General features: G+C 38.6%; 1 protein-coding gene across 2 annotated transcripts in view; it reads right to left on the bottom strand.

Annotated features, from left to right (window-relative positions):
* Nucleotides 1-6,262: 6,262 nt before the first annotated feature.
* Nucleotides 6,263-27,953, bottom strand: part of camk1b (calcium/calmodulin-dependent protein kinase Ib) — a 38,735-nt gene continuing 17,044 nt past the window's right edge. For both annotated transcript variants that reach the window (XM_034869399.1, XM_034869398.1), the window contains 10 exons: nt 20,446-20,577; nt 15,490-15,564; nt 14,296-14,434; nt 14,015-14,141; nt 13,583-13,658; nt 13,286-13,398; nt 11,008-11,086; nt 10,755-10,842; nt 10,123-10,246; nt 6,263-9,592 (listed from right to left, as the gene is read on the bottom strand). In XM_034869399.1, coding sequence (XP_034725290.1) covers nt 9,495-9,592; nt 10,123-10,246; nt 10,755-10,842; nt 11,008-11,086; nt 13,286-13,398; nt 13,583-13,658; nt 14,015-14,141; nt 14,296-14,434; nt 15,490-15,564; nt 20,446-20,577 — 1,051 coding nt within the window. In that variant the 3' untranslated portion in view covers nt 6,263-9,494. The remainder of the gene's footprint in view (nt 9,593-10,122; nt 10,247-10,754; nt 10,843-11,007; nt 11,087-13,285; nt 13,399-13,582; nt 13,659-14,014; nt 14,142-14,295; nt 14,435-15,489; nt 15,565-20,445; nt 20,578-27,953) is intronic.

Below are 27,953 nucleotides of genomic sequence, written 5' to 3'. Positions count from 1 at the left end.
TGCACTTGGAGATCCAGTGTTTCCTTTTAAGGAAAGAACATCAGCTCTCTTCAGGGTTTTAAATTAGTCAACCCTGTTCAATAAACTCTACAGCCATGCAAGTGGCTTTCTGAGGCAACACAGTGGTGCTTTGAGCTAAATACTAACGAAGCGAAGAGTTCATGATTCTGCTTCTTTCTCTTTTCCAATTGACAATGTTAAATAGTTTTTTGAAATGTTTGTACAGATTGTAAGGCAATATATCTAACACAGAATGGACCAAAGTGATTGATACACAAGGGAGACATTGACAAGACCAGAATCTGCTATTTATATCAAACTTTCTAGGATATTTGATATTAGATGGCAGCCAAGTGCAAGTCAGCGGAACCTTTAATCTTTTTCAGTTTGCACCTTCCTACAACTCTGTCCTTCAGTTTTAAGTGAACATTACCCTGCACCTCTGTGAATGTGGATTCAATTTAAGTGGAAACGCTCCTCCATCATCTCTTCACACTTGACCAGCCGTAAACTCTGGCAAAGAGGAGGTCATTTTTCATTGTTGCCTGTCCATGTCGGTTTCAATAAGGATGACGGATGTGTGTGTGTGTGTGTGTGTGTGTGTGTGTGTGTGCCCTCAGCGACCGCTACTGTTGCAGTCAAACTAAACTCACAATATCGTGCTTTTAGCCTCGGCGGTGTAATCTCAATCTTGAAACATCAGCGAGGGAAATGCTGAATTTTTTGGAAACGAAAAGAGTGAGCACAGTAATTGACTTCAAGGCGACAATAATGACCATACAAGATACAATTCCAAAGCCCAGTAATGGTACACAAAAAGACCATGGCTCACACTTGAGAATTTGCATTTCACTGTTGTTTTTTTACTCTGGGAAACAATTTGTCACGTCTGCAGTTCCTGACTTAAGATGACACAAACTTTAATTCAGGCTTGAAATCACCTCAGGAGTACTTAGTGTGTATGCATTTAGTTAAATTCTTCTGTCATAAAGGTAAACTGCTGTTTTTACCTTCACGAACAACCTACTACTTCCCCTCCCCCATTTCTCTCTTACTTCCATCCTCCGTCTTTCACTTATAATTATTACTTTCTTTGTCTGGGTTGCTGACAAAGTCCACAAGACTAGCAGGAGGAATTTGACCTCATGTGTTTGTTGTTAGCGCTGCCAAGCTGGTTTCTTTACATCTGAGAGTTAGACTCTGGGACGTTAGGTTAATAGTTGCTGTATTTTCCACCCTGAATGTTTACAGCGGTTCTGACATTGTTCAACATTTGAGGCTTTTTTTGGTTTAATTCTGGCCTGCATGTGAAGTATTTGCATAGTTTCCAGAGAAGAGTATCATACAGCGCGGTGACTGTTGTTCCACCAGTGAATCCACCAGTTGGTGATTTGTGTTACTAGTTTGAAAAACACTGAGGTGTGGGATGCATCTCCAATGTGAATATACGTGAGTTGGTCAGTGCTTCAGATCTGATCATAAGTATCATAAGCTGAGTCAAATTGGTTCATAGTTGGAGCTGATTGGGAGACCAGAAGAGTCTGAACATCCTCTTGAAAGTGACCAATGAGACTAGCTCTTTAAGGATAGATTTCTGTAACTTGTTATAACCATCTCATTACCTTGGTTGAATGTAAAGTGCTACCGTTATTTCTACATCCCAATTTTAATAAAGAGTGGAGGGGCCAATACGTTAATTGTATTTTCAAGTGTTTACTAGGTAAATAGGAATATAAATCAGTGGAAATGAAGAAATTAAATGCTTCTAAAGTAGCTGCTGTGTTGGACTGACCTGATGTGGGTGAATGAATGAATGAATGAAACTGAGTTATCAAGAAGTTGTTCACATAGACATCTGCCACATTTCTTTGTCAACATTATGGTGACTTTGACCCCCAGTGTAACCTCAGACAACTCATAATTCCACTCTGCATCCTGTCGGATGTCTCCCTTGATCCATTGCCTCCACAAAATCTGTCAAATCCCATTTTAATGTGCTACGGTGTGGAAGCAACACTCTCAGGATTTTCCTCTGTATATATCCTGCTCTTTTCAGTGTGTTTCCTTTCCATCTGCTGTGGTCTGGGACTTTGTGAGTCGAGTAAACTCTCAGCATAGGCCAGTACCGCATGTATTACTTGTGCAAGTAACATGGATGTCAAGTTTCTGGCAAGTTTCTGCCTACGTTTGACCCTAATTGCAGGCTGAGTTTTCCCAAAAGTGGAAAATTTGTGGTGCTCCTCATACTGCCAGATATCCTCCATCCTGTTTATTATTACCTACAGCGGTTTGCAAATGCCATGTCATGCAGGACTTTTGAGGGTCTGCGACTTTTCATAAATCGTGGTGCTTTGGCTTCAGGAGCTGCTGTACTCTGTGTTGATGCTCCGATATGGATCAGAATTTACTCCACGTTTCTTGTAAAAACAGATCCCTGACCATCTTTTTGGATTCTAACAAACTTTGAAGATCTACCCTTTGAAAGCTTGTAGCAAAACAATTTCACATAGTCTCTCCCACTCAGATCTGCTACAGAGAGTCATTCACAGCAAGTGAATTGTTCAAAAACTGCGCGTCACTCATCTCCAGGGTCCGGAAATGAGGGTGATCTCACTGTGTAGTCAGGTCTCTTTTCCTCTGCTGTGCTCCAGCACCTTAGGGACTTTGACATGCTCAAACTCAAACAACCTGGTTTCACTCCAAAAACAATGTGGGGCCAAAGGACCAAAGAGAAATGGTACTGGAAAATCTTTTTACAGTAATGATTTGTGTCTGTTTTTCCGTGTTTTGGTCCAAAGAAAATGTTTTGCCAAGATGCTCTCAGCTATCTGACATTGCAGCCCAACAAATGCACAGCTGATATAAGAAAAGTCATTAGGTGTGTGTGTGTGCATGTGTGTGTGTGTGTGTGTGTGTCTCGGTCTACATATTTATTTGGTGTTTTGTTCATGAAGCCACTCTAAATGTATCCACACAACTATTTGTTAGTAAAGGTCTGAGGCTGCATGCCACGGTGTGTGTGTGTGTGTGTGTGTGTGTGTGTAAGAGTGTGTGTGTGTGTGTCAGTGTGTGTGTGTGTTGACTTGTTCAACACACAGTCTAAGAAGTGGGTGTTAGTTTGAGTGTGAATTTAGTCTTGTTCAAAGCTGAAGAAAAAATGTATAATTGCTTGGTATGCTAATTAGCTCCTCACTCTTTACCAGCAGGTCATATGGTGTTACACAGTATTTGTGCAGTACCTGCATGATGAGATTAAACTTTGGATGTCCTCTTGTGTCACATGAAAATAAAACAGCACATCTGACATGGCGTGTCACTGAATTTATTGTTACCTCCACCAAGGAGGTTATGTTCATTTGTTTATTTGTCTTTTTCTAGTCAGAGTTTGATTAAATTTGGGCCAAGAAAGAAGTGATTTGATGCAGATGCAGATGCTTCATGAATAAATGGCCAAGTAAACAAGAGTTTTCTATTCTCTCAAAAGTTATTTTCCCAAATGGCCTCATAGAGGAAGACCAGTCTAGTACAGATTTTATTCCATTATTTTTTGGGCATTTTAGGCTTTTATTTCCGGGACAGCTTAGACTTGAAAGGGAAGAAGAGAGAGGGGGAATGACATGCAGCAAAGGACCGCAGGTGGAGCTGAACGCAGCAGCTGCTGCGTCGAGGACTAAGCCTCTTTATATGGGTACGCGCTCTACCAGGTGAGCAGGCACCCCAGTTTAGTACAGATTTAACGTATTGTACTTTGACTAAAAAAGAGTGGAAAAAGAGTGAAAAAAGTTCAACCAATGAAATTTCTCCACACCTATGACAGCACAAATGTTGAAGGACAACATGCATAATAGGCACATGAACCTCCAGACAGCACTGACAGACAGAAGCACAATAGGTTCCTGCTGACAGACAGGATGGCAGAATGTGTGCTCGGGCTTTTACTGTGCACACAACGCATTTGATTAATAAACCTTAACTCAACACTTTGACATAAGGTGAAACCTTGAATTGTCAGTCAACCAATCAATTTCATTTAATGAAGGTTTATTAAGAGTTTTTTTTATTTGATTTGACCATTTCCCAAAATATACCATTATAAACTCACAGACAGCTAGACCTACACAATCCCATCAGTTTTCTTCATAATTATTGGAGTATTCATTTGTGCCAGGTACAGTAGGTCACCTTGGAAGGGAGTAACGAAGGTTTGTGAGAAAGCAGTGCTTCTCAGAAAGCCACTGAGGCCAACATTGTTTTAGCTTTTTAGCATTGTTAGCAATGTTGGTCTGTCGGTTGGTCCACCACTTTGGTCCAAACTGTAACTTCTCTTTAAATATTGGAGGGATTTACATGCCAACACAAGATATTTATTGTGCCCAGACGATGAATCCTCTGACTTTCCTTGACAAGCTGCATCATTAAGTTGACATTGTGGTTATAAGTAAACCGACTTTGGCAATCCTCTGACTTTTCCTCTATCGTCAGGTCAAAATTATAACTTGTCCAATACTTTAGTTTATGACTAAAAACCCACACAACTGAGGACATTCCCATCAGCTTGACGTGTACTGTTTAGTGCTACTTAGTAAATGTTAGCATGCTAACACAGTGAACTAATATGGCGGGCAAAACAAACATTGCACCAATACTTCAGCGTATTAGCATTGGCATTGAGAGCATGTTAGCATGCTGACATTAACCTTTAGTTGCAAGCCCCAGTATGGCTAACTCAGGCATGACTGATTGAATAAACTACATAGGATTTCTGCCAATGATAAAGCTGAAATACGTAAGCAAACAAGTTGGCAAATTAACAGTGGTCTCATTACAAGCTCACACTTGTCATACAGCTCAACTGTGTACTACATTCATGTTGAGTGTATGCTAGCTATTTTGTGCCTTGTTTGTTTCATATCAGCCTATTCATGATGATTCTCATCACAATAGGAATTTGCTTACAGTGGTTGTTTGAAAAAGGTTTGAATTGCTGACACCCTTCAGATGAATCCACTATGCAAATGAGGAAGTTGTGAGTCAGTAATACCAGTGTTGTTCACTTCTGGCTTGTTTCTGTATCAAGTCTCTATTTCACATTCCATGCAAGCATGGACAACAGCACTCCAGATTCATGATGGGAGGAGGATGTGCACAATCTTCATCAATGCTGCTGCTTTCATACTGCAGGGGGAATTAAACCCAGACACAAAGTTATGTAAGTTTGCTTAAACATGGTTTCTGAGCCCATCCTTATTTTCGTTGTTCTGTTTTACCCATGGCCATTTCACCTAGCTTTTTCCACTCTTCCACATCTTTACACCGCCTGCATCTTTCAGCAACCTCCACCATTTGATCCATACAATTTATCTCTCATTATTTTAAACCAGTCCCTTGTTTCTGGTTTGACCGCATCATTTTTACTCTGTCTGCTGTCTCCTGAATGAGGTCAACCACCAGACTCATGCTCTCGCTCGGTTCTCTGTCTTCTCCAGCCTGAACGATCCAGAGAGCCAAACCACAAGCCTCAATTACCCAGCATTCCTCTGGAGAGGACGAGAGAGGCCTCATGTAGCAGACTATGAAATTAACATTCATGACAAACCTCTCAAGAAACAAAACCATTTCATGAGAGCAACAGTTGCAGAATTTGCCCATTGAGAAAAGTATCAATTCTACGTTATTATTATTATTGTCATTATTATTACTTAAAACTTTTCCTACAGGTTTCTTGTTTCAAATTTGTTCAAATTGTAGACATTTATTTGACCATATTACATATTCTTATGCCAATAATATGTATAACTATCCTAGCTTAGCAGAGTGGCAGTTCAGCTTTTAACTCAGTTTTTGACTCAGTTTTTGAAGTGGCATTCACGTTTTGGTGTGGTTAAATCACTTGTATTTTAAATTAGGCACGTATTATTACTCATTCATTTATTAGATTTGTTTAAAAGTATTAATGTTAAATAGAAAGCTGGAAGGACAACTTTGTTGGTTGAAAGTTGCTAATGTTAATCTAATATTACTAATATAATATACTAATATAAGATAAGGCAACAATGGACATGCCATCCTATAGACTTCTATCAGGGCAGTAGTGGTTGAATTATTTCCTGCTAAGGTGCAAAATATTACATTTGCCTAAAATAATTGTTTTCTAGAAATAGTTCTGTGATGTTTTGGCATTTATTGTTAAATATGTATGTGACATGAAATATAAGCTTACAAAATGTATTTTATCCGTTACAAATGGACTCAGACAGATTCATAATGCATAGCAGGGAATTTATTGTACGTTTCACTCACAAATCTGTTGCAAGCACAAGCCACTGGCTTTCACACTGAGCAGTAATCACTTTTCAACAATCCATGATGCATCGCATCTATGTATACTGATTTTTTTAAGTCTATGGTGTATACAACGGGTACTGTAGCCCAAAACAGCATTTCTTAAAAGGCAACATATTTATTTAACAATATTATCACACATTGGTCATACTCTAAAAGTGGTTACGGAGCCATCAAAGGAGAAACCTTCACACAAATCACTGAACTCTTTCTGGCTGATGCATTGTAAACTCCAGGAACAAAATAGGCCTACAGTATGTCATATTACTGCTATTTTCCTGCCAAGGTGGTTGAGTGGTGAGGTAATGGGATTCTACTTGGTTATGTATTTCATTGTCATTTGGTTCATTGCAATGGAATGTAAAAGTCTTTAGTTTCCTGTTTCCAGGTTCTTTGCTTCAGCAAAGAACAGCACAAGAACAAAAAGATTAGATTGTAGTTAGGTTTGCGGGTTCAATCCTCACTCACAGCGCTCAATTATGACAAAGTAAATGCTACCAAAACTGTTTTACTTCTCTAATATATCTTTAGTTTTTTTCCTACAAATTTTTTGGGGAATCATTTATGAGCACTTTAAGGATTAAGAGTGCTAAAGGAGCTGGAAAATGTAAACAACTTTGTATATTAATACATTAAAATGAATTATCAGTAGGCAAATTACAGGAGCTAAATAGGACTACAGGAGATTTATGACTGAATGTTTGAAGCTATAAGTCAAATTAGCAGAGTTGTTTTTATTAAGTATTTAAATAAGAAGATTAATTGTGATGTTGTTAGTCTGCCAACATGACAAGACTGAGGACAACAACCGCCACCATGCCACAGCTTTCCTCTGCTTGTTTGGGCCTTTCTCTGTTAGAGTAATTCATGAAGTACGAACGATTCACACTGAAAAATCCCAGAAAAATAAAAATCTTTTATCTACGCTTTACAGTTTGGAGTCACCAGTTACATTACTGTCCAAATACACTACAACGCCTATCCAATAGGAATGCAGAATAAAGCTCAAAGACTTTGAAGCAGCACATTTAACTTGCTTTGACCTGTTAAAAAGTTAATACAACTTTTGTTCCTCTTTACTTATCTGCATGACAAACTTGAAGAGAATGACAAAATCTTTCTTTTTAAAAGCACTCATCTCATAGCAATTTTTACATTATCTGAAGTGTACACAATATTCATTGTTGATCATGGGATTTAAAAAATTCCAAGCTACATCATGTGAATCACATCAGTATCGAATGTCTATATGGTTGTAATACAGAGAGAAAGAAACGGTTAGAAATATAATGTGATCCTGTTAAGGACAGGACATTGCCATCAGAGGATGGATGAAGCTATAGTCAGTGGAAGATCTCAGCATCAATTTCACTGCCTTATTGGAGATCTGTGAGCCATGTAGGGCAGTCCACAACGAATTACAGAGGATTCAAACAAATGTGCATTTAGCTCCTCTACGTCTGATAGTCTCAGCACCATTCTCCTCTAAACAATTTCCATTGTAAAAGAGCAAACACTGCTATAAGTTTGTCTATACATGTTTAAAAAATAGAGTTGGATGAATGGAACACGAATACAGAGTCTGTACTTTTCATGCACACAAAAACATAAAAAGCACCAGTGGATATGCAGTATAGATGAAGCGAGTCAATCTGATGCATATTCACATTTTTAATCCAGGTTTCCTTTTCAAACAGACTGCATGTTGAAGACATAAGTCTGTAAAAGAATGTAAAAAGAAAAGGATTGGAGTGACGGTACGATTACAGTACAAGGTGACAGATGCATATCATATTTGGTTGCACTCTCTTTTTTTTGCATTCACACAAACATAATTAATCCTACTAAATCAGCCTAGTCTGGAGTATGGCTAAATACACTGATCAATGCTTTTTCTGGTTTGCAAATGCAGGTTAAAAAAAAATAAAAAATGTACTATAGGATTTGTGTTGAAATACATCAACACAGTTTCTTTATATGTGTCATTGAGAGAGTTGAGCTGGCAATATACTAATACAATTTCTGAAAAACATGTGTTTGAAGGATTCTTTTTGAAAATAATCCTGATTTAGCTCTCCAGAAAGGCTTTAACATTATTACTGTTTATATTTTAATGATGAATGTATTTTAAAATTTAAAATGTGACACAAATATGGAGGTACTGAAAGAGTCTTTGCTTTGAGAAGACATTTCAGAAGCTACCAAAAATAAACTCATCATACTGTATATCCTAAAGGCACCTTAGACAAAGATATATCCCTGTGCTCAAGTGGTTAAAGAGGTTGGTGTTGAAAAAAAGAGAAGGGAGAAGCAGCTTCCTCTCAAAAAGCCTAACCGCTGCATGGAAATACTATATCGCCACAAGAAAGGCGACATAGTCAATAGATGGAGTTTTCACTGCATAAAATATTCTTACTGATTGTCCGAAAGCATGACTTAAAGACATAGAATGCAGATCTAAAAAATTAAAAGATTTGACTCAATTCAATTTCAAATACTACAATGCATCAAAATGCTCTATGGCTTAGCAACTTTACATGCAACACCCCATCATTTGCATGGTACTGTGATATTGCATTTCTGCAACAGGGTATATCTCTTAGGATAACAAAACATGCATGGGGAAGTGCTCTCCTCATCATGCAGATATTGTCTCTGGATTTACACTCCACAGTAGGAGGTTAAAAAGACAACACAAATATATATACAATATATGTATAAAACAATAAAACAATAAAACAAACAAAGAGAAAGGCTGAACATAAAAATGAGTAAAAACAGTTTTCAACGAGCTCTGTCCTGCTTCAGCAAAAAAACAATCCCCCCCTGACATGCTGGTGGAGGAGGTTATCTTTCCTTCCTTTCTTCGTATCCTCTCCCCATTTTAACTCATCCCAAACTACCATCCCAGTCTGTAAAAGTAATCCTCTGGTGCATCATCACCATCATCAGCAAGTCCCTCTACTCCTCCTTTCATCCCATTTTAGGTCTTCCTTCTCAGGCTGGACAGACTTGCTCCCCCTGCAGGCAAGAGGTTGGAATGACGCTGTATTCCTAACCAGATAAGGGGGGAGATGATACCTCCCGTTCAACCGAGGGGGTAAAATTTGAAAAGTCACTGGGATTAATTAGGCAAGTAAGTGGAGCAGAAATCACACCCTGCTGGTTGGGTGGCAGCGGTAGGAGCAGTTGGACAGGGGATCAGCGCCACCGTCGACGTTCTGGGAGCATCCTCCGTCGCAACAAGCATCTGAGAGAGAAAGAGGACATCCTGTCAGTGATGTACCTGTCTAGTCATTAAAGCCAATATATATGTTACACTAGAAATGACAACAGCTACAGTCCATATTCACTGATGTTTTTTAGATGTGTGAATGGTCTCACTTCGGTTCAATTATAATTATCCCGTCTACAATTTGAATCGATTCAATATCCCAATGCATCCCGATTAATCCCCTCCTCAATATTATTATACATTGCAAATTCAAGCAGTCAGATATATATGAACTCCCCTTTTTATTGTATCTACTCTGTCAAAAGACACTTCCTGATTTTAGCAGAGTCTAAACACAGCAGACAACAGACTAAAGGCAAAAACAAAAAAAGCAGCGACTTGAAAATCAACAAGTCACATTAGTCAGCAATAATCGATTATGGTCTGTCACTGCATCAATGCAGAATAACCCACATCCGCATCCTGATGCATTGATGCAATGATTGATTTCAACGCCCCTAATGTGTCAATGTGTTTGTGTGTGGGTGTGTGTGTGTAGCTAGTACCTGCTCCTTCCTCAAGCAGATGAGTTCGGCACAGACTGGCCAGGGGGGGGTTGGGTCCCTCATTGCTGGTACCCAACTGGAGACGCCTCATGTGACGGACCACTGCTGTGGCGTTGAATGCTTGCTGCAGAGGAAAAGAAACAACTGCAATATGACCCATAAAACTGTAGAATCTCATTCATCTGAAACTGAAAGTGGACCAACCTCGACACGGAAAGCAGCCTAATGCAGTGGTTCTGGACATTTTATCACAAGAGGGTGCACGTCTGTGAGTTGTGAGCAGTTTATTCAAAAAGTGTTTCATATTAGTAGTTTTTAGAAGCCACAAGAGTTAAACTGTGCAGAGTACGAGCAAAGTTTAAAGAAAAGCATTACAAATAAACCAAATTCTAGTGAGGCACAACTTTTTTTCAGGCACAATTTAACAACCCTTCAATGGGGGGTCCCAACACCAGGTTTTAGGCAGTGTCCTAAAGGTTTTTTGCTGTCTTAAATCTTAACCATTCTAGTTTTTCTTCAGTTCAGACCAAGACAACACGTTTCATTGTAGCTCAACTGTATTCTCTCCATGTAAACAAAAAAATAATAATTCATATGGCCCACATCCAAGATAAACAGGAAGACTGACTTACCTTCCACTTGCTCTTAGCAAAATTCTTCTTGATCTGAGCACTGACAGACTCATGGATGTTCTTATCCAGAGCAGTATCCCCGGCAATCCTGACAAACAGAGGGGCAAGGAAACATAAGAGTGTGTCTGTGTGAGAGTGTGTGCCATGGCTAAAAGTGAAAAGTACAGCAACAACCGGGATTAGTTAAAACAAGTAAAGCACTAAAGTTGAGAGTATCAAGGTTTTAATCAGACGACAAAGGGAGGACCAGTACCAGGGGTGCTGCAGCGCCTGGTCACAGGTGTAGCGTGTGTTGGGGTCTTTCTCCATCAGGTGGACTATAAAGTCTTTAGCTATAATGACAAAATAAAGATTTCAAAAAGTCAATGTTAAAATTGTTGCACCAGTTGCATTGATGTAATAATGGAAGTGCCGTCAACAAGAGAAAAACAAATCTTAAAGTAATTCCCATATCCGCTATAGTATCCGAATATACCGCTGCATCAATTGTATACTTTGTTCTAAATGTACAGAGCAGGTAACAAGTATCAAGTCCAAGAGCCAGGACTGGAGGATCCAAAAATAAACCAATGTGCCCATTGCTTTTGCTTGTGGGCTCACTACCTGTTAGGTGAAAGGTAGGGATTGGATAACATATTAGCTATCTTAAAAAACTTAAGATATCACTCTCTCTGTATGAGAAGATGCTTGACTGGCTCTGGAAACACACTCCTGGATATGAGGTGATCTCTGTCTTGTACTGTGTGTTAGGTGAGGTAAGGTAAGGTGGATACTAACAAGTCCAGGCAGCCTACTAGTTTTTCCTGCGGGATAAGAGGGTCTGTCTGTTGTAGAGAGGAAAACCTACTAGCACATAAATGTGCCAAACAGCTGTTTGGCAATTAGAAAGCAAGGTTAATCCAATACACTCTTCGTCAAATTCAGCAAACATCTCCTCACAGTTTTTTTTGTGCTGAAAAGAAATCTGTTGTTCTTACAAAGCATTGGCTGTGTTAATGGAAAACCAACAGTAAGATGAGCACGAGCACCAAAACACAATTCCAGCCAATCAGCAACAGGCGACACCAGTTGCCCGTGCAAGCAAGGGATGAGGGTGGTGAGGAGGCAGCATGTGAATGGGCCGTCCAGCCAGGAGTTATCAAGAGATTGCTGAGAAACAGCAAAAGCTAATCCACAACCTAGATAACATTGATTCTGACATATTTTCTTTAGTCAGCAGAGATTATGCCAGGTGTTTCACTGGTTGCTATGGCAACATGCTGGGCAGCAGCTGAGTTCAGTTAACAATCTTTGCGCAGTATCACTTACTGTACATTTAAAGGAGAAGGTGCATGAGACAACGTGGTTTAACCATGGTTTAGATTATTTGTTGTTACTGAGAAGAATTCCATCTTATTTCAGTATTTATCAAGGCAATATTTGTACTAGAAAATAGTTCAGCTCAATCTCATCCCTGAAAAAAGATCTTGTTTCAGCTAAAATTATTGTTATTTCGTAACATTAAAAATGCCTTTCAAACATTTTTGGAATTTAATATTCAATTTCATTTTCAAGGTTGTTTTTCTGACTGGAAGATGCAATTAAAGAATCCCAGGTTGTTGAGTTTTTCCACGACAGGTGGGATATAGGGCGCTATTTTAACGATCCAAGCCCCTGGAATGTAGCGTAACATGCAATAAACCAATAAGAGTGTCATCTTCCATTCCCTTTAAAAAGCCAGGCGCATTTGTACATTGGCGCATTGCTATTATGATGGCAGATTGTCACCGTCATATTTTTATTTGTATGTAAAAATATATTCTTTTTCATGTTTGTGTGCTGCGCTTTTGACTTTAGACTAGGCCTGTATCTCAAACAGCCTACTTGCACACTCCAAACACTAAGTTTTAAGTATAAATACACAAGACAATTATTCACTTGAACACACCTCCCTGTAAGATTAGTACACCCATGGCGCAAAGATGGGCGCAAGTAAATTTGATATTTAAACAACGTAGACGCTGGACGGAAAACTGACAACTGTGTTAAATTAGAAAAGACATTTGCATCAGGCTTTGAACTGCACCGGGTGCAAGATAGGGCCCATAGAATCTACGTTTTAACCTTCACATATGATCACAGGCTTTGTGTTGTGACCGAAAGAATGAAATCACTAGTATAAGCAACAGAAATGAAATGTATCCCAAAAGGTGTCTGACCTTAGTCTATTTGATAATGTAAGGAGTTAGGTAGGTGGAGGGAGGGAGGATAATGGTTTTAGGCCACTTCTCAGATAGATCTAGAGGAATTCAGTAGGTTTGGGCACTAGGAAGACACAAGGTCTACCCAGGAGATCAGGGGAAGCTGTTGACAAAAATAAGTTCTAAGTGGTTTAATAATTTTTTGCCTTCTGACTGTTAATTGATTATGCACTAAAAAAAATCTACAGAACTTAATGCACACTTGGAGATGCACACATATATAGACATGTTTGATGTGTCTCTCTGAAAAATCTGCTTTATAAGAGAAAAATAGCTCGATAATTACTGTACCTGAATCAGATATATCATCCCAGTAAGGAGAATCAAATTCATATTCTGCCTTCAGGATCTGTTCGAACAGTTTGGCATCATTCTCATGGTAGAACGGAGGGTAACCACATAACCTGAGACACACAAGAGAGAACAGATGTCATGTTTTTCTACTTGAAGCATCCCAAGAGGTTAAAATGACACTCACTGCAATTATAAAAACAGTCAGCAAGGAGATAATTTAAACTGCATCAATGACTATAATACCTGAATCTATCCTGCGTTAGGCTCAGTACATGTCTTAAAAAGTCAACTTACAGGATATAGGCTATGACACCAATAGACCAGCAATCCACTGCTTTACTGTAGGGTTTCTGAGCCAACACTTCAGGGGCTGAAAGAACGAAATAATGTTATACAAGAGCATTAGCAAGACGAATGTTTAATGATGCATGACATATGTTCAGCAGTGTTAGTACATTAAAAAGTGATTCATTTTTTTAGATGAGCATGTGAGTAAAATTAGAGTGCGACTGTAATTTCACAACTGATTTACAAAAATTTAACTGGATATCTTTTTACAGACTTTGAATATCTATGTGAGCTTCCGGTAAGCTGTACATGGTGTTTAATGAAAGATCTTGCATTGAAGTACCAGTGGGATATTGGCATTGTGCTAATATTGCATGAGACAATGTTCCCTGCCATGTAACATGGATTCACTCTAAGCAGAATCTCTGACTTCTTTACCAACATATCCTGGTGTTCCACACGCTGTCGACATCACACTGCCAGAGCCCTCAATCTTAGACAGACCAAAGTCACTGATCATGATCTTGGAGTCTTCATCCATGCTGTAGTACAGCAGATTCTCTGGCTGCGACGAGGAGGGACAAGACCAAAACCAGAAATGAAAGATGATGACAGAGTACGGTCACACTTTTTCCTTTTTTTTGTTCACTTTTTCCTGAACACACAGAATGACAACCCTATGCTAAATTTCCATTAATATCTTTAGCCCGAGTACTGACCTTGAGGTCACGGTGCACAATGCCCATGTCGTGGAGGTATTTGACGGCATCCAGAATCTGCTGAATGAGCTTACTGGCATCTTTCTCCGTGTAGAAGCCCTTCTCTATGATACGATCAAAGAGTTCCCCGCCAGATACACTAGAAACAGTACGAGGGATCCAATCATGAAAGCGAAGAAAAGCTTGCGGAATACATAGTACAGTATGGAGACAACAACCACACAAATCCGACTGGACTGGAAATATCGGAAGGAGCCCACTGATTGGCCAAGAGAGCTAAAGATTTCCCTTCTTGATTTTTGCAATGGAAAATGGATGGATAAAGTCTTAAAGTGTAAAATAACATGGTGTATACATATTATTTTGAAAATCTTTGTGAACAAGACCAACTGTCAGAGTGTGAGAGAGAAAGTGCATGAGGGAAATATAAAATAAGGACTAATCTGAACAAATTATACTTGTTTATATTATTACAAAGTTGTAAATAACTACTATAATAAATGTACTACAGTTAGATGCTTTATTGTGGGAGTGAAAAAAGGTCACTGTGGTGTGAATGAAACCACAGACAGTGTGATTAAGTCTGCTTGACGTTAGACTTAGAATCCACTAGATGGAGACTTCACTCTGTCTACAGATAATGTGAAGACGTTTGTCTGAGCCTCCAGGAGAAGCAACCTTTTAACAGTAGATCAGAACTGTGGGAGAGAGCATTCAAATGTTTCTCAATGCAACATATTTGTTTTGACGAAGGACGGGAGGAACGGGGACATACTCAAGAAAACAATTTCCTTAACTCTTGATAAATGTACACCCTACCTCTCTCCCTATGTCTTTTATGTCTATGATTTGCCATTGACTGTGATTAATGCATAAATAGTAATTTTTTTCTGGAGCCTCACAGTTAACAGCACTTCAGATTTTAATCTGTCCTTTCTCTTGTTATTGCCATTGTTCTCTCTCTCTCTCTCTCTCTCCCTCTCTCTCACTGACATTTCAGTAGTTGAGGTGGGTGGGAGGCTGACAGGCTGCAGGTGTGAGGGCGAACTCCCCACTGGTGTTCATTAGTAGACATAGTACAGTGATGCGTGTGTGTGTGTGTGTTACAGGGTGCAATTAATACCAACATGCAATGTGCGTGGGAGAGAGTTCAAAACCCACATCACACAAACCCACACACATGTAAATACTCACAGTTGCATGATAAGGTAGAGGTGTGATTTACTTTCGAATATCTCTTCCAGAGATACAATGTTGGCGTGTTTGATTCTGTGAAGGAGAGAAGAGAAATAAGGCAAGACGTTCTTATAATATCATGTAATTCTGTTGTCGACTCTGTGCTCTGCTGCTCCTTTAGACCCGTGGGTGCGGTGACAGGGATAAAATGATGACTCACTAGATTGAGATTGGTATGGTAACAGTGTGTATCATATCTGTTTTACACTTCAGTAGCCACACTTGTACATTCTAATGCAATTTCATGTATGAGCTTTGGCAGAAATTCTATCATTACAAAGGTTGCAAAAACCAAGCATAATAGGAATCCTACAGTAAAAGTAGAATTGGTAGAACAGTTGAATTGGATTGCATTTGGTTATACAGGTGTACTTAACAAAGTGGCCACTAAGTGTGCACATGTACACATGTATTTGTTATCATCCTGTTCCCGCCTTGGGGCCCTTCTTGGAAACAATCACAAGTCATGTTTACATTCAGTCTCTCAACACAACACATGATTTGTAGCCCTGAGGTATAATAAAATATTTTCTTTCTCGTAAAGCATTTGCAAAGTCATTTAAAAAATATATATATTTTGTTATAATATTTGCTTTTGTGTAACCCATTTAATAAATTTACCTCAGTATCTGGACAATGAATGCAGACTTGAGAATCATTGAGTTGACTTGAAGGTAAGGAGAACAAAGACAACACAAAGCCAACATGTGTCTGAGCTGTACCAGAGGTAACTGTGTGTGAGTCAACATGAGCTCATGTTGGATTATGCCAATGTCTCTTATCCAGATTGTAAAGACATGAACACCTTCATTCTGCTTAGCTCAGTGTGGAAGGAGAGATGGACTCAGTGAAGGATGAATGATGGATTAAACCTGCTGAGTGAGCAGACTCATGCAAAGAGTGTGAGCTCAAGTATGCACTTTCACACACAATTATAGAAGATCAAATAAACGCAGTAAAGGTGCATCTAACTTGAATTTCTGTGCATTAGGGTTTGTGAAGAATTTCTGTTGGACACTGATCATGCAGGGTTTTTTCTTGACTTAGAATGGGCCTTTTGGGGGGGGGGGGGGGGGGGGGGGGGGGGGGGGACTACATCGGCTGTAAGCATTATCGATCCACGTACAGTGAACACTAAGAGTCTGTGTTACCTTATTTGGCAGAGATGTATGCATGCAGTGTGTTATTGCTGTTCATTTGATAAACAAAAATGTATATTATGCTTCAGTAAATAAAAACCCAGACTAACAAAATTGGTTAAAGAAATATTAATATTAAAATACTACTACTACTACTACTAAGATCTTCTGCAGCCTGACTCTGGAGATAAAACAGAGTTTTGGTGTCCTATTCAAATTTATGTTCTGCTTGTTCAACGGTTGTTTGGTCAATTGCTCTAAAAAACACATTTAGAGAAGATTTGAATCACTATTTTTATTTTCAATTCTTGTAATTTTGTCTCTGGTGATTTTTCCTTTGGGGCTGGTTAAAACTTCTTTTTTGGGGGGCGGGAGGATTCCTATGGAGCTAGATTTGTTTCTTTATTACATGTGAGAAAAAAATGATCTGAGAGAAAAAAAATGTTTGAGAAAAAAGCTATCACATGGATAGCATTTTATGCTAGAAAAAAACAATATGAGAGAAAACGTTTTCATATCAATAGCAAAAAACTACTACAATTTGTGACTAAAAAAAGATTTGAAAATAAATTTGAAATTTTTTAAATGTTTTGAGAAAAACAAATCTCACTCAAAATACTTTTTTTAAAATCTCAAATACATATTTTTGGCTCTAAGTGTGAAAAATATTTCTCTCCAAAAAAGTGTTTCTCTCAAAACGTTTTTGCTCACAATTAAATTTTTTGCTCTCATCTCAGGAATTTTCTCTTAATGTGAAAATAATGTTCTTTAACTGTTTATGGTCTTGTCTTGGGAGTCCATCTGAATCATTACACCATTGTCACCGCCATAGATGCGCTGCCTTAGTTAAGCGTGGAAGCTAGGGTTAGCTAACTAGCAGCCAACCCACTTCTAAATAAATACCTTTGAATTATTTAAACACTTTTGTGTCAAACTGAAACACTGGTGGTGAGCTCAGGTCCTGCAGCCGCAGAGAGTTTCCAATGATTCAGATGGACTCTATTTTCACATCGAGAGAAAAATCCTGAGACGAGAGCAAAAAAAATTAATCGACAGCAAAGACTTATATTAGGTTTTGAGAGGGAGAAGAAAAACGTTTTGAGAGAAACTTTTTTTTGAGAGAGATTTTTTTTTCACACTGATAGCAAAAATATACATTTGAGAGTTTGAAAAAGTATTTTGAGAGGGATTTTTTTTCAGAAATAATTTTTAAAATTTAAAGTGTACCTTTAAAGTTCTCACATATAATTGTTTTTTGCTATTGGTGGGAAAACATTTTCTCTCAAATATTTTTTTTTCTCTCATGAAATACTTTTTAGTTTAATAACTTTTTCTCTCAAACATTTTTTATCTTCTCTTAGATCATTTATAGTAATAAGGAATCAAATCTGGCTTCATGGATTCCTTGGCCAAAAAAACCTTGGTCATGGGGACTGTTAGGGAACTGAAATGTCTATTGAGGGCTGGTCAATCTCTGCAGTGATGATTTTGCCCGGACATTTGAAACAGCCATGGTAATAAGCCTTTTCAGAGTTTCAACAGACTCTCCACAGTAACTTTACACCAACTCCTCTGATTGGTGCGGCTACAGATGACTAGACCATGATTAGTCACTGTATGTCTGTGTTTGAGTAAATATTTGGTCTGTATAAAATGAGAAGAGGATGAACAGCTGGCTAACCAAGTGATGATATTATATGTCTACATTATACATCATACCACCATTGGGCTGTGCTGCCAGGTAACAGTTATCAGAACAGAGAGAAGTTGACAGAATGTATCCAATAGGGATCATCTGGTTACACATCTGCCACAACCCAAACCGGGCCAATAGACACTCAATTGAAAATAAATTAAATTACTTTAATATACAAATCAAAACACTGCCACACGTGCTTTACAGAGGTTGGAAACATTAAATAAACACCAATAAATAGCAGTGAGAGACATAACAGGAGTCATAAAAAAAGGTTTGGCTCATAACAGGAAGGAGAAGCAAAGATAATGTTCTACCACCATTTCAGCCCCAGTATTTTTATTACAGAATAACATTTTTGTGTGCCAACTGTCTCCTGTAGTCAAAGACAGGAGAGCAGGTCTACTTCAGTTTTGAGGGGTAGGAATTGTCATTAAATTGGATAAGTACATTGCTGACACAAAAGTTGGATTTGATTATCAACAATTACACAGGTCAATGATCAATATAGTGTTAGTAATACTTTACTTACTGATTTCAAGTTTGGCTGTTGTAGTCAAACAACTGGCCACTGTTAACACTTATAACTGGATTGGATTGAATAATCCAAAGACAGGAACTATATTTTCATTCTGATGACTACATGACGTGGCAAACCAAAGGAAGTGTTGACATATTAACCTATTTTAGATTACAATTACACGTATTCAAAGCATCAGAAACTATCTGGTACTTAACTCCTAAATGCTGCTGGAAAGAAGACTGATGGAATTGGTGAGGCTGAATCTGAACAGTAACGTTGCAAACCGTAAAACCAAAACAATCATCTAAAAGACTGCAGAGTCGAGGTGGACAGCAGCATCGGCTAATAAATCTCTGTGGATTCATCACTACACCTTTCACCTTTCATGTAGTCTTTTGATCCACTGTTAATATAAAAATATGAATTAATGCAGCTTTAAGGAAATGTTACTCAGTCAAAACTTGTCCGCATTCTCCGTGTACCGAGGGGGAGTTCAGGATTACGTGTTACAATGAGTAATGAAACCTTTGTATGTATCTACACAAAGCAGGCTTACTTTTCAGGCCAAGTTTACTCCATTTGTCAAAATTGAAGAGCTAAATAACCCTCACCTCTCTCATTCCACCTCACCTCAGGAGGGATCATAGCTGTACATTGGCTAGAGTTGTGTCTCCAGTAACCCAGGCAACAAAAGCTCTAAAAATAGCAATGGACCCAATGTAGATCAGCCCGTTTCACCTGGCCTGTGGTTCCCCACATCTAAAGAGAAGTACGTTTGAACCGCAATTGTATTATTGTCACTTGCCTTTGCCTTTCTATAATAAAACCATAAATCTCATGCACAGGTAGAAAGGGAACATAGCATGAGCTGGGTTAAGAGAAATCACGTGTGCTAGCTTTTAAAGGTCTGGATTAACCAGGACATTGTTTCCTGAAATACAAACTGGTGTTGCATTTTCAACCTGGATGGCTAGTTAATTACTTAATTAGTTAGTTAGTTAGTTAGTTATTTGATCAAACTGGTCCTTTTCTGTACATAATATATGGATCCAAGTATTACAGTTTATTACTGTTTTATAGCTGTAAGGTGACCTTGAGTGACATGAAAAGAATTAATATCATGTATTATAACAGTAATCAAGTGAGAAGTAGATAAAGTTCAAAGTCTTAAAACACACCTTTTTAAACTGGCCTATTTGGTCTAATTCTGTATCCAATGCCTATAACCACATTAGCATTACATTTAACTGATTTAAATTGTTTATCTAGTTTTTGTTTTTTACTGTTCATGTAAGGTGTCTTTGAGTGCTTTAATATGTGCATTTATTAAAATGCAAATCATTACATGCATCATATTACCACAGAATTATATATATATTATCTAGAAATGTAATTCTAGGTTCTAGATTCAGGCTAATGCTGCACATGGTTAAACATTGAAAAGTGTGTGGTGCAATACAGACTGGCTTAAAAATGTATGTTTATTTTATATATCACATTATTGATTAATAAACCAATGTAGGGTCTATTATTGCTAATCACAGAAGTCCACTTACTTGTGCAGGACTGCGATCTCATTATCAATGCTGTTTTCCTTGCCCTCTAAAGCCTTCTTGGGGATACACTTGATAGCCACCAATTTCTGGGTACCCTTCTCCTCAGCCAGGACCACCTCAGAGAAAGCTCCCCTGAAACAAAAACACACAGGTTAGTCTATGAGACCTCAATCTTATCTTTTGGTGTTTACGCAAAGCTCTTCACATGCATCAGTGACATGTTGGAGGGAAAAAAAGGAAATTCCTGCTTTGATGTTGAATTGGCCAAACTCTCGTGCTAACTTGTCTACTTGCATCTTAGTGCTGGTAGAAATTCTAGCTGGCTGATGCCAGATTGGGTTTATTTTTTAACTTCAGCCTCTTCCTGAAGTCTTTGGGTTGTTGCTGAGTCCAGTTTTGGAGAGGGGACAGCTTGGTGGATTGATTTGAAAGCAACCGATAAAAATCAATTGCTGAAGTTTATCTTGGTGAAAAGTTTTGATACTGGCCCAAAACTGTTTTTAATTTAAAGCTTAAGTCATGTGACGACCATCAATCAATTGGACCACATTTTCATTCTGTGAAACATACCATATGGTAACGGGCCTCTTTTTTCCTTTTAACATACTTCAATACTAACTTAATTATACTACTGAAAAGGTGTCATCTTAGAAAATTACTTGCAAGTGTGTGTATTTGGATCATACAGTTCACCATAGCTAGGTTCAAACATACAATAACCATTAACATTACAGAGAGCTAACTCGTTGTATTCCTCAATATCAGCATAGGACTAGTATAGACATTATCCTTTACCAAGCACTTTAATGTATATTTTAACCAACTAGTACTGTATGCTGCCATATGTGTACAGTCTTATGCTAAGTTGTGACATGCTGAAGTATGCAAGCTACTACAATGCCTATAAAAGTATTTAACCCCCTTGGATGTTTCACCCTTTAGCTTCTTTCATACGTGAAATCATGGTCAATATGTTTTGGCTTTTTTGACAAAAATGTGCACCAAAAAAAACCTCTTTGATTTCATCATATTAATGTCAATAAATTAAAAATATATAAGGTAAAGAATATGATTGCATAAATATTTACCCAATTAAGGTCAGTATTTAGTAGATGCACCTTTGGCTGCAATTACAGCACTGAATCAGTGTGGATATGTTTCAATTAGGCTGGCACATCTGGACACTTCTATATTTACCCATCCTTCCTTGCAAAACAGCTCAGGTTTTGTCAGGTTGTCCGGAGATCGGGCATTAACAGCTAATTTTAAGTCCAGCCACAAATTCTCGATTGGATTGACATATGGGCTTTGACTTGGCCACTCCAGAACATTCACCTTGTTGTCTTTGAACCATTTCATTTCTGAGTAGCTTTTGTAGTTGTAGTTCTCTTGCAGACTGAGTCAGATTATCTTCCAGGATTTGGCAAAAATGTTCTGCATTCATGTTCCCCTCTACCTTTATAAGCCTTCCAAGGCCTGCTGCTGCGAAGCATCCCCAGAGCATGATGCTGCCACCACCATGCTTCACGGTGGAAATGGTGGGTTTGTAGTGGTCCATTTCAGAATAAAGGATTTAACTTTACTCCGTGGGATGTTCAGTAAATTGGAAATCTTTTTGTAGCCATCTTCTGACTTGGACTTTTCAATTATGTTTTGTAGTGTTCTTTTTTCTTCACATTGCAATTGTAGTTGGAATGCAGATGAACCAGAGACTAGACCTCCCAGACAAAGGTGTTTTTTATACTATAATCACTTGACACCCATCAGATGAATATGATCACCATTTCACTAATTGTGACACTGCTAGCATCAACAAGGTGGACTTCTGTTGAATTAGGTCAGTCACTTTTAAAAGGGGGTGAATATTTATGCCATCACCTTCTTTACCTTATATATTTTGTGATTGACATTAGTTTGTAAAAATCCTTTTTTTTGTGTGCAAATTACTGTTAAAAAATTCAAATTATACTGACCATAATTTCAGGTATAAAAGAAAAAAAAGAGGGGTGAATATTTTTTAAAGGCATTGAAGGTCTGCCCTGACGCCTTCTACAATAAACAACTACATTATTTGTCTTATTCTCTCCTTGTGTCTTCCTGCCAACTAATATCAATAATGACAAACTAGTAAAATCAACAGAACTGTTTTGTATTTTTCCATGACCCCATTTAACAGAAGAGGCAGACATTTCTTACAACCTCTGGTGATGTTTGAGGTAAAACATCATAAGGGCCTACATTACTCCCTGTCACTGAAAGTTCCATATTACATTTTTGTGTAACATGTAGGGGTGCACAATTCATAAAATGTCACAATTCAATTCAATATACATTTTTAGGCTCAAGATCTGATTCAAAATCAATTTTCCATTAAAAAACAAATGCAAAAAACGATCCACAGTATGTAAACGTAGTTACTTTCCCCATGTGAAAATATACACTCCATAACAAAACAAAAAAACTTAAGAAATCTGACTTCACAAATGTGAATCAATTTTTTTGTACACCCGTAGCAAACATATTTCTCAATTCATTTGATTTAATGGTAAATAGGGTTTACAGTGGAAGTGGTCTCAGATTTGATACATGTATGAAGTCCATGGAGGATTATGCATCATAATTTCTACAGTATGGTAACTAAAAATGTGAGCTGTTTTACAGTATCTCTTTGGCCACATATAAGTGTACGTGTGGGCAGAGAGGAACCAAAATCATCCAAACAATAGGTTTGTAGATACTTTATCAGCTTTAACACGGAAGGACTGCATGATTCCATGCCACAGTGACCAAAAAAGAAAGTGCATGACCTAAGGCCTCACACATGCACTACAACTCTAAATTATCTAGACATTACACGGTTGTGAGAACGGTCAGATGTCAGAATCAGCTGGACCGAACATGAAATGGACTTTACCCTGCCAGCACCCTAGAACAAAGTTGGTGTAATGTCATGTGTGAATAGAGCTGGTCACTGTCCTGAGAATTATTCTGAGCCAGTGAGCGAGTGTGCATGTGGCTGACGTTCCTATCATGCGACTGGAGCAAAACTGAGAAAATACAAACATTCCAGGGTGTAGAAAGGTCATTTCATGAAGACGCTAACATAAATATCTCAATGGAGAGACAACCAGATTCATGATCGCTGGCTATTCCATGTCTACCCAAACCCAGACAAAGCAGTCTTCCTCTATCTCACTCAGACTCACCCTGGGTTTGGTGGTTTAAGTCTGCTGCTAACTTATAACACTAACATTACCGCGCATCATTTCCATTCTTACGTTAACCGTCAAGCCACTAAGCCTGTTTGGACATCTGCAGAAGTGTTAAATTCATTAATGATAATAATGACGCGCCAAGTATAGCGCCGCCGTCATTTAACAATACGCTACACAATATAAACATGTTCTCTCTCTCACAAGCTACACGCTCACATTTCAAGGCCGTCTTTCTGGATCCAGTGTGAGTCCATCTCCGTACTCGGTCCGGTTCTGGTGGTTGATTAATGCAGATAGTTGCTGATTACCTATCATAACAAGCCGGATTGGCTGGCGCATATGGCACCCCCATGAGTCCATGAGGCAAATATCTGTGAGATGGGCCTACTCAACTTTATAATTAATATATTTTTTCTATTCTGAATCTGCAAGGTTCTCTGTCAGATAAATGCAGTAGAAATGTTTTTCTCTGAAGTAGAAATACACAGTAAGTCGGTATAGTGTGGTTGAATATTAAGTCCTTTGGGGTCCTTCTGTAAGTTTTTTTGGAGTTCTGGAGAAAGTAAGCAGCAATACAAGAGGCCAAGCAATCAACCCGTTCTAAACAGGCATGTTTTGAACAGGCACTGTACAAGTTAACCTTACAAACAGAACACTGAACCCATTTCCTGATAAAAGTAAGAGTTATCCTGGGAGTGAGGCCTTGTGATCATATCTCAATAGAAAGTATTGTCACAGAGAGACCATTAGCTTTGGCAGAGATCCAGCTGTGTGGAGGAGGTTGTCAGTGCTGCAAATTCCTCTGTAGCGTCTGGAGAATTTAGTGGACATTCTCCATACTCCCAGTGAGGGGCCCTGGGAGTGTCAAACTGTGGTTCACACAGACTATGAAAAATCTGAGAACACTAATGGGTTTTTAACTGTGGATAGCCCTATTGCCTGTTTGTTTGCAAGCAAACCCCTGCCAGTGACATATCCTTTAAATTATTCCCCAAATTAAGTAAAACAACAACCCTTGTTCAGCTGAACTGTAGACAAAGCCTGTTTGTCAGAAACAGAAGTCTTTTTACCCCTCCCTTCCTTGCACCGAATGGTGCTGCAAATTGTTTTTATGTAGTCCCAGAAAATACATCCTTCTTTCTGGATGTCAGTGAACTGCAGGGTAACATTTTTATTGTGTTAAGGAAATATCTCTAACACAACACCATTTTAAACTGCTGAATTCTGCATATTGTGGATGTGGACTATGTAGCACATTTCATACAAGGCCTTTTTTTGCCCATAATAATTTTTATTCTGGGCATAATAGCAATACAGTAATTTTATTAAGCTATTGACTGGCATATGTCTGCTGAGTTCTACTGCAAATGCCACTTATAATAACAACTCACTGATGAGGGGTAACAAATGCTAGAGAACACGCTTCCATGCTACATACGTCTGCTGTTTCCTTGCTGGAGTGTGACGTGAAATGTGTCACATGCAGGCGCGATGGGTTGCGTACAAACCGTTAGAATGGTATATGTTTACACTTCTCATCCAACCACAATCAAATTCACTCTATCTGGTTGGCGGGATTTGTCTGGATAGGTTTTTATTTTATTGTGCTTTTTTGAATGATGACAAGCCGGAAGAAGAAACAAGCCCAGGAGAAATAGGAATAACAAGTCTATTTTTACAATGTAAGGAGTAGAAAGTATAGATCATTGCGTGAAAATGCAAGGAGTAGAATTTAAATGTCTGCTGTTATATAATTACTCCAGTAGACATACCAAAAAAATCTACTTAAGTAAGGTAGTAAGGTAAGGTAAGGTAACAAAGTATTTGTACTGCAGCACAAAGCGGAAAATCAGAGCGGTGTGTGACACCAATGGTAGCGCAGCACATACTTGGGTGTCACTGCTTTCCCCAAAAGGAAATAAACAGTTTTTGGCCATCATGTGTAGGCAGCTTTACTTGCCTGACTGGATAGACAACAATGATGGGTGGGTTTGTGTTGGTATTTGATTTGCATTCCTGGCTTTTTCAGCAAATAGTGAAATCTACATCTGTATTCTGCATGCATGACTGCAAAGGTTGCAAAAAAAAATGTTATTAGGCAAATTCCCACTAATCTTAGTGTTGGTTTGTTTTGTATTCTTGCATGTCCATGTTTTACGTTAGCTGAAGCAAACCATGAAATACAGATGGCATATATGTGCCAAACGAGTAGTGTAAATAAATGTCCTTAATTTCAGAAAACGGTTGTTTTGGGAAACTGAAACCTTAAAACATTTACATTTAACTAAACCATCAAAACTGACCCCATTGTTCTCAAAACCTCTGCCTACATAGAAGTGCTTACCATTGGGAAAACATTATCTTACTTGCTTGACTTGAAAGATAGGAATGCTGGATGAGTTAGTGTTATATTGGCTTTGCATATCTGTCTTCCTCAACGAATAGTGAAATTTACATCCATATACTGACTGCAACCGACGCAAAACAATGGTTTTACACTTCCAAGGGACCTCAATGGCCTCTTTAATGTATATCTGCTTTTTAACACCCCCAATATTTTATTTTCTTATTTATTTTTAAAGATGACTTTTTGGGCATTTTAAGCCTTTAATTGACAGGATAGTTGAAGAAATGAAAGGGGAGAGAGAGGGGGGATGCAGCAAAGGGCCGCAGGTCGGAATTAAACTTAGGAACGGCGGCAGAGTCACTAGGTTTCCATTAAAGTCAACATGGGTATTTTCACTGACTGCGGAACGGCTGCGTTTCGACTCCGTTCCAGCTCTGGCAGTCCCTTCGGAGCAGATACGCAGAGCTTCTATTTTTGCTGGACGTCGGAGAGCTCCGCAGCAATTCACCGCACGGCAGATAGTGTGGGACAGGAAGTCGAGCCCAGAAACAAAATAAAACATCCGGTTAATTTTCTAAATAAAATAGAACATGCTCACGGTGGATCATATTTCCCTGCACTACAACTGGAAAACACAGCACAGAGTTGTTTCCCCTCTACTTCTCTGGATGGAAACAAACTGTTGGTTTTGTTGTTTTATTCTAAATAACTTTGTGCGACCCTATGGGTCCTCATTACTTCAGCTGTCAGTCATGGCTTCAGTCGTTCCGCAACAAATGCGGACCTGGTGGGTATTGATGGACGGCGGAGCACGGAGCCGACAAGCAGCAGAGCGGTCTGCAACCGGTGGAAATTGGGGATAAGAGTGAAAAAAAGTCCATTTGCTACTGACACAGTGCAAGCACATAAAATACGAAGAGCATAATCGTGATGAATATTTGATGGGAATTGAGTAGTATGTTGAGTTTGCTGAGAGCTTAATTCTAGCAAAGGTTTGAACTGGAATAAAAGGTAAACAACTGTGTTCGCTGAGCAGTTCCTTGTCCTAACAGTACATTTTTATTATTACTACCAGGGTGAGGAAATGAAGACACACACACACACACACACACACACACACACACCTATTAGCCACTAAACCCTCTATAAAAACACGCTTACTGCCACTATCCAAACAGTAGGGCGGGTTCTCAGCAATTTACTGTGCAAATTCATTGCACAGGAGTTTAAATATGGACAGGCAGCAAGAACATGTAAATGTCTGGAGCCTCAAACAGAATAAATATTTACATGATGATAAAACAAAATATGTTCTAGTGATGGACATTGTGTTGTCTAAAAACTGCCTTTTTACTTTCACAGCTCATAAAGTTCAACTATTAGCATAGTTAATTTACTTATCTCTGTATTACATCACACGTTTCTGTCTCTGAGTAAGTTGCTCACACTACAACTTTCATCGTGTAGGTACATGGCGCCTCACTCGGTGTATCAAAGCAATTCAAAACCAAGGAATTAGAATCTCACATGCAATCATGCATGCATTTATACTCACTCCCAGACCACAAACACACTGGCACATAACAGAAATGCAAACATGTAATATCAGACCATTATACAAGGCTGTTAACTATTACTACTGACACACCTATACAACTAAGCCAAACACAATATGCATTGTCTTTTCACAGAGCCAAGGAAGGCCCACTCTTGGTATTACATTACAGCCTCAGTCTCTCCTCTTTAAAAAAACAAAAAAAGCAGTGTCCTCTGTCCTTTGTTACCATCTGCTGTGTTACAGAGACATCTGTGCCAATGCGGACATCCAGGCACAGTGTTGAAGTAAACTCAAATAATATCAATGTTGTTATAACATAAAGAAGGAAGATTTCCTCATATGCTGTGGTGTTTTGAGAATACAGAGCTTCCTTATAATAGGCTCTGCC

The sequence above is a fragment of the Etheostoma cragini genome, chromosome 4, assembly GCF_013103735.1.
Source record: "Etheostoma cragini isolate CJK2018 chromosome 4, CSU_Ecrag_1.0, whole genome shotgun sequence".
In the NCBI taxonomy this organism is placed as follows: Eukaryota; Metazoa; Chordata; class Actinopteri; order Perciformes; family Percidae; genus Etheostoma; species Etheostoma cragini.
Note: the sequence above shows the minus strand (reverse complement) of the source record. Positions and strands in the feature narration are given on the sequence as shown.